The 8,016-nt window shown below is 44.7% G+C and overlaps 1 protein-coding gene across 2 annotated transcripts in view; it reads right to left on the bottom strand.

Annotated features, from left to right (window-relative positions):
• Positions 1-254: 254 nt before the first annotated feature.
• Positions 255-8,016, bottom strand: part of LOC138978701 (1,25-dihydroxyvitamin D(3) 24-hydroxylase, mitochondrial-like) — a 21,484-nt gene continuing 13,722 nt past the window's right edge. For both annotated transcript variants that reach the window (XM_070351494.1, XM_070351495.1), the window contains exons 9-11: positions 5,089-5,170; positions 2,096-2,293; positions 255-977 (exon numbers count right to left, since the gene is read on the bottom strand). In XM_070351494.1, coding sequence (XP_070207595.1) covers positions 813-977; positions 2,096-2,293; positions 5,089-5,170 — 445 coding nt within the window. In that variant the 3' untranslated portion in view covers positions 255-812. The remainder of the gene's footprint in view (positions 978-2,095; positions 2,294-5,088; positions 5,171-8,016) is intronic.

Below are 8,016 nucleotides of genomic sequence, written 5' to 3'. Positions count from 1 at the left end.
AAGGAAGAATATTGCCAACATTCTTTTTCCCCCATGCCGTTTTATCTTTATTCTTGTAATTTAGCGCGCGCGCACACACACACACACACGCACGCACACACACACACGCACGCACACACACACACGCACACAAACTAACACTAACACACACACACAAACTAACACTAATACACACACACACACACACACACACACACACACACACACACACACACACACACACACACACTAACACACACGAACACAAACACACGAGGTGTCCCATATTATTATTTATAAGGAAACCGTTTTCTTACTTCCCTTGATCATCATGGAAGAGTGACATGAAGTAAACCGTAGATTGATTTTTTTTTTTTTTTTTTTTTTTGTGTGTGTGCTTTTGTTTGCATCTGTCACATCAGAAACTGACTGAAATATTATTTGGGCGGGCAGACAGAGAGTCAGACTGAAACTCTCGCTATCTAGTGTTCTTTCTTTCACTTGCGTTCCTATACCGTGCCAGAGTGAATACGTCTGCCCTATCTATGTAGGTTCTACTTAAGCCTGTCCTTAACGGGGCGAAGTCGATAACGCAAAGTACACTTCGCAAAGCTGGCCGCACGAAGCTTTAGCACTGAGTTGTCGGTAAAAAGACTTCGCGAAGTCGACTTCGAGCTCCAGTCGGGACCGCCTTTAGCTGAGAAACTGTCATCAGATGCACTGAACAAATCACACGTGTTGCCCAGCCGAGTGAACCAGTAACTGACTCAGAAGAAAATGCTGTATGATCATCGACCCTTGGAAAAAAACGAAGAGGTGGAAGCGAGCAGAGTTTATTTGGGAGGCTCAAAGGGCAAGGCTTTTTTCTTGCCGCCAGGAGCCTTCCGCGGGGTGAAGGCGAAGGGAATCGGTTCCTTGGGGGAGAGAAAGGGGGTGTAGACGGTGTCCAGGTGCTTGGGGGTCCCTCCGATCACGTCCACCTTGTACTGCTGCAGAATCTGTTACGGGGCACGAGAACATTCGTCTCATTAAACTGAATTGAACTGAACTGAACTGAATTTGATTCTACAAGGATTAAGATTCAAGGCTGTTCTTACAGTCTGTCGTTGAAACGCACAAACACACAATAAGAAAACAAAATGACATAGGAAAGAAAGAAATGATGATGACGGAGAGAAAGAGAGAGAGAGAGAGAGAGAGAGAGAGAGAGAGAGAGAGAGAGAGTGAGAGGGAGAGAGAGAGAGAGAGAGAGAAAGAGAGAGAGAGAGGAAGAGAGAGAGTGACAGAGACAGAGAGAGAGAGAGAGAGAGAGAGAGGGAGAGAGAGAGAGTGAGAGAGAGCGAGAGAGAGAGAGAGAGAAAGAGAGAGAAAGAGAGAGAGAGTGAGAGAGACTAGAGAGAGTGAGAGTGAGAGAAAGAGAGAGAGAAAGAGAGAGAGAAAGAGAGAGAGAGAGTAAGATAGAGAGGTCGGGTGAGGGAGAGGGTGGGGGGGGGGGGTGACCAGACGGATAGATTGAAACATAAAGACAAAGAAAGAGAAAGAGAGCGAAACAGTTGAAGTAAAAGTAGGTCTGGGGCAAGAGTACGTGTAACAAAAGAGTGTCGGTGAAAATGTGTCTGCGTGTCGGCAGGAGTCTACGACAATGTGACTGCAATGACAGCATGCATTCGCACAATTATGTAGGACAAAAGGGGGCGAGTCAGTGTGTGCACAATACTTTTACACGTGCGCACGCACACGTACTCACTCACGCACGAACGCACGCACGCACGCATGCACGTAAGCACACACACACACACACACACACACACACACACACACACACACACACACACACACACACACACACACACACACACACACACACTCAAAATTACATTGCACTCCACACACACACAATACTCTCTCTCTCTCTCTCTCTCTCTCTCTCTCTCTCTCTCTCTCTCTCTCTCTCTCTCTCTCCAACATCCTAATCCAGCCCGATTCCCAACACTCAACCTCCCGCACCACCCTTATCCCTCACACACACACCAATACAACCAACCCCCCCCCCCCCCCCCCCACCCCAAAACAAAAAAAATCCTTCCCCTTCCACCTCTACCACTCCCACCCTCACCTTGACGATAGCCACGTGCGTAAGGCTTAGGTTCAAGCCGAAGGTGCCCAAGCTGTCCTTGACCCCGACTGGAACGTAGGCCACCTTGGGGACGTTCTTGGCGCTACCCTCCAACCATCTTTCCGGGGAGAACTGGTTTGGGTGGTCAAACAAGGAGGGGTTTCTGGATGTCCGTGTCGTGTTGATGACGATCGGAGTCTAAAGATAAGATAAGATAAGATAAGATAAGTTTGTTTGTTTGTTTGTTTGTTTGCTTAACGCCCAGCCGACCACGAAGGGCCATATCAGGGCGGTGCTGCTGTGACATATAACGTGCGCCACACACAAGACAGAAGTCGCAGCACAGGCTTCATGTCTCACCCAGTCACAATGCATTATTCTGACACCGGACCAACCAGTCCTAGCACCCCATAATGCCAGACGCCAGATTGCCAATTTTAAAGTCTTAGGTATGACTCGGCCGGGGTTCGAACCCACGACCTCCCGATCACGGGGCGGAAGCCTTACCACTAGGCCAACCGTGCCGGTATAAGATAAGATAACATAACATAACATAACATAACTGTAATGTCCATTTTCATCTAACTTTTAAAGCTCGCTTCTGTGTGTGTGTGTGTGTGTGTGTGTGTGTGTGTGTGTGTGTCTGTGCGTGTGTGTGTGTCTGTGTGTGTGTGTGTGTGTGTGTGTGTGTGTGTTGATGACTAAAGGCTCCTAAACGGCTCTACCGACTGAGACGGGAATTTCAGGGAATGTTCTTTGCCACTTACATCGTGTCATAGGGTACTTTTGGAAAACCAAACTTTAAAGGATTCGTTAAAAACGGCAGAAAACAGTACATATATGAGCCATCGCAGACCCCTGCCCGTCTGGGTTGGCGAAACTTAGCTTCATCTGTCCTCACCACATCATTAGTTTTGACGGCATGTCATGCGTCATGATTGTTGGGGGTGGGGGAGAGAGAGACAGAGACAGACAGACAGACAGACAAACAGAAACAGAGACAGAAACAGAGAAAGAGAGAGAGGGGTAGGCTAGTCAGAAAGACAGAAAGATACACCGAAACAGAGACAGACAGACAGATAGAGACAGAGACAGTGAGAGAGTGTCGATAGTCTGACAGACAGACAGAAACGAAAAGAGAGAGAAAAACACGGAGAGAGAGAGAAAGAAAGAGAGAGAGAGAGAGAGAGAGAGAGAGAGAGAGAGAGAGAGAGAGAGAGAGAGAGAGAGAGAGAGGGGAGAGGGAGAGAAAGAGGGAGAGAAAGAGATCTTGTTAGAGAGAGTGTTAGAGAGAGAGAGAGAGCTAGAGATAAAGAGAGAGACAGAGACACTGAGAGAAACAGAGAGAGGGGGAGCAGATATAATTATTTCTTTACGAGCGCAAACAAACAACTATTTTCTTACATTCAGGCTCGCAAATGAGAGAGATTATTCTAATTATTATACTTGAGATAGAGAGAGCGAAAGGGACAGACAAAGAGAGAGGGGGGGGGACAGAGAAAGACAGAGAGAAAGAGATCTAGAGAGAGAGAGAGAGAGAGAGAGAGAGAGAGAGAGAGAGAGAGAGAGAGAGAGAGAGAGAGAGTAAAAGACAGCCAGACAGACAGAGACAACCAGAGAGAGAGAGGGGGGGGGAGAGAAAGAGAGAGAGAAAGAGAGAGAGAAAGAGAGAGAGAGGGGGAGAGAGAGAAAGACAGAGAGAAAGAGAGAGAGAGAGAAAGAGAGAGAGAGGGGGGGAGAGAGAAAAAGACAGAGAGAAAGAGAGAGAGAGAGAGAAAGAGAGAGAGAGAGGGTGAGAGAGAGAGAGAGAAGAGAGAGAGATACAGACAGACAGACTGACAGACGGAGACAAACAGAGAGAGTGAGAGAGACAGAGACAGAGAAACAGAGAGACACAACATCGCGTGCTTGTGTGCCCGATGTAATCCGTAGAACCTTTACACTCTTTCTTCGAACACTCATAAGCAATTTCAGGGCTGGAAGACTACAAAATTGCACTTTCTGCCGACTGAATCGACGCTTTTTCAAATCAACCGGAACAGGAAGAAGAAGAAAAAACTCTCGAAAAAACGATCTGCGGATGAGCATTATCTCAACAAGAAGGGCAAAGCCCATACGACTCACATGCTTTACACATTTTTCCTACCAAAATACATGTGACCTTGACCCAAGGTCAAGGTCATCCAAGGTCATGCAACACAAAGCTGTTAATTCAAGACATAGGAAGTACAATGGTGCTTATTGGCTCTTTCTACCATGAGATATGGTCACTTTTAGTGGACCTTATTTTGGTCACATTTCATAAGGGTCAAAGTGACCTTGACCTTGATCATATGTGACCAAATGTGTCTCATGATGAAAGCATAACATGTGCCCCACATAATTTTTAAGTTTGAAACAGTTATCTTCCATAGTTCAGGGTCAAGGTCACTTCAAAATATGTATACAATCCAACTTTGAAGAGCTCCTGTGACCTTGACCTTGAAGCAAGGTAAACCAAACTGGTATCAAAAGATGGGGCTTACTTTGCCCTATATATCATATATAGGTGAGGTATTGAATCTCAAAAACTTCAGAGAAAATGTGAAAAATGTGAAAAATAGCTGTTTTTAGGCAACATTTATGGCCCCTGCGACCTTGACCTTGAAGCAAGGTCAAGATGCTATGTATGTTTTTTGGGGCCTTGTCATCATACACCATCTTGCCAAATTTGGTACTGATAGACTAAATAGTGTCCAAGAAATATCCAACGTTAAAGTTTTCCGGACGGACGGACGGACGTCCGGACGGACGGACGGACGACTCGGGTGAGTACATAGACTCACTTTTGCTTCGCATGTGAGTCAAAAACTGGAAACAGGAAGAGGAAGAAGAAGCAAAAGTGCTCGTAAAAAAAGATGTGCGCATGTGCGAATCTAAAATGATGGCCGCGGAACTGTGTATTAGGCAGTAAAACAAATCTCACAAGAAAGAAATAAACAAAATGATCTCACCCCAGCCGGGACAAGAAAGCCGTTGAGCACGATGTTGCTGTCCAAGCAGACGTTACCTCCCGCTGGCAGAGGGTAGTGCAATCTGCCCAAATAAACTTTCTCATTATTCATAAACCGGAAAGTATGCACATCCATTCTAGAGACACTGACTTTTCCCTTTATAATGCTGCGTCTGATACAACGAATAATTTAACAAAAACGAATAATGTAACCATTGTTACATTATTCGGGGGCCGCCCTTTTTTCAACTTAGAAAAAGTTAGACTTAGATTAGAAAAAGTGTAAAATAGTTCATAATACAGTCTCGGGTGAGGGTTAGCATGCACGCTTTTTGTCGAATCAGTGACGCCACTCGCACACATGCACAGACAGATAGACACACGCCGTTATCCTCTGATTCTACTCCCCCCCCCCCCCCCCACTCCCTCTTTCCCTCTCCCCTCGTTCTCTTTCTCCGGACTAACCGTCATAACAGCCCATCAGAACGCCCGCTTTGTGCACCCAGGTCCGCAGCCAATCAGATACCCACTTTGGGCACACATGTTAACCCGTGATTTGTAAAATCACGTAAATGCGCCTGATATTTAACTCATCATCTCCAAAGTGAAGGGATCTATTGAGAAAATAGAATGTCATTACTTTTTTGTCTCATCGCTTGGAAATTCGGGTCGCTTCCGCCCAGTGGAAAGCTAGCAGTACTTAACAAAGTCGCGCTACCCCAAAGTCAAGGGATTTATTAGTCCCGTTTCGCCGTTATCCCATTTCACCCCCATCCCATTTCGCGACATTTCACAGGCCAAGTGTCATTTACCACCATATCATGTACCATTAGCTCCACATCCCATGTTGGCGCAATCCCCTTTCGCCGTTATCCCATTTTCACAACATGTTACCACCGTGTCATACCACTAGCGCCACATTCCAATTTGTCGCCATGCCGTTTTGCCGTCATCCCATTTCGCCGCCATCCCTATTTTGCGACATTTTGGATTGTGGCAAAAATGGGATTTCGCGTAAACGGAATGTCTTCCTAGTTGTATACGTAGTATTGTAGTATAGTGAGGCTTGGCAAGAAGAATAAATCAACAAGAAGGGCAAAGCCCATACGACTCACATGCTTGACCTTGACCTTTACATGACCTTGACCTTCAGGGTCAAGGTCAAATAACTAAACCTAGCAATGACATCATACACTAAGAACTGCTTTACACATTTTTCCTACCAAAATCCAAGGTCATGCAACACAAAGCTGTTAATTCAAGACATAGGAAGTACAATGGTGCTTATTGGCTCTTTCTACCATGAGATATGGTCACTTTTAGTGGTTCACTACCTTATTTTGGTCACATTTCATAAGGGTCAAAATGACCTTGACCTTGATCATATGTGACCAAATGTGTCTCATGATGAAAGCATAACATACGCCCCACATAATTTTTAAGTTTCAAACAGTTATCTTCCATAGTTCAGGGTCAAGGTCACTTCAAAATATGTATACAATCCAACTTTGAAGAGCTCCTGTGACCTTGACCTTGAAGCAAGGTAAACCAAACTGGTATCAAAAGATGGGGCTTACTTTGCCCTATATATCATATATAGGTGAGGTATTGAATCTCAAAAACTTCAGAGAAAATGGGAAAAATGTGAAAAATAGCTGGTTTTTAGGCAACATTTATGGCCCCTGCGACCTTGACGTTGAAGCAAGGTCAAGATGCTATGTATGTTTTTTGGGGCCTTGTCATCATACACCATCTTGCCAAATTTGGTACTGATAGACTGAATAGTGTCCAAGAAATATCCAACGTTAAAGTTTTCCGGACGGACGTCCGGACGGACGGACGGACGGACGGACGACTCGGGTGAGTACATAGACTCACTTTTGCTTCGCATGTGAGTCAAAAAGTGAAAAAGCCTAACGGTTTTGAGGTTTGTGTTTCTGCAACTGTTTTGACATGTGAAAGTTAACCAGAGCGGTCTAGCGTCGTTAGTTTGTCAGAACAGGAGGTGGTCCATATTAGGAGCCGATCCATATTAGGAGCCTTTCCCCAATGTGCTCATTTTGAGTGAGTGGTGAAGATCAAACCACAATAAACATGCAGCGAAACAAAACATTTGCCTACAATCTATGTTTACGGAGATGTGATCTTGATTTATGACCACAGAGACAAATTGTCTAATTTTGTTTCTTTTCTTTCTTTAATGGAGAGGGTTTTATTAAACATTACATTTATTATGATTTACTTAGAATTCTTTTAACAAAAGCGTAGTTGCTTGTGGAATCTTTGGTTTTGTTTCTGAGATGTGTCACTGTTTTCACCATTTGGCTTTGAGTTATTAATAAAGCCCCACTGAAGAAAGCACTTGTAACTTGTCACTGTTTTGATCTTATTCATTTAAACACACACACACACACACACACACACACACACACACACACAAACACACACACACACACACACACATACACACACACACACCACGCAGAGAGGGAGAGAGAGAGAGAGAGAGAGAGAGAGAGAGAGAGAGAGAGAGAGAGAGAGAGAGAGAGAGAGAGAGAGAGAGAGAGAGAGAGAGAGAGAGAGAGAGAGAAGAGAACGAACGAACGAACGAACGAACGAACGAACGAACGAACGAACGTACGAACGAACTTTATTACTCAAGGATGGATATTTTAGGCTCACGCCTAGTCTCACAATCTGTCCCTGCTAAACTAAGACATAAAAATAAAGACAATAAAAGGACAATTGTCAATCGCAATCATACAGTATTACTAATTACAACATTACCTACACGAATACATAATGCATAATAGAACATTGAAATGTACATGTTTGTCAACATAATACAAAGGAAAAGAAAAGTCGACTCGCACACACACGCGCGCCGCATGCCTGCAATCACGTTCGCACTCAATACAACACACACACT

This window comes from Littorina saxatilis, linkage group LG10, assembly GCF_037325665.1.
Source record: "Littorina saxatilis isolate snail1 linkage group LG10, US_GU_Lsax_2.0, whole genome shotgun sequence".
NCBI lineage: Eukaryota > Metazoa > Mollusca > Gastropoda > Littorinimorpha > Littorinidae > Littorina > Littorina saxatilis.
Note: the sequence above shows the minus strand (reverse complement) of the source record. Positions and strands in the feature narration are given on the sequence as shown.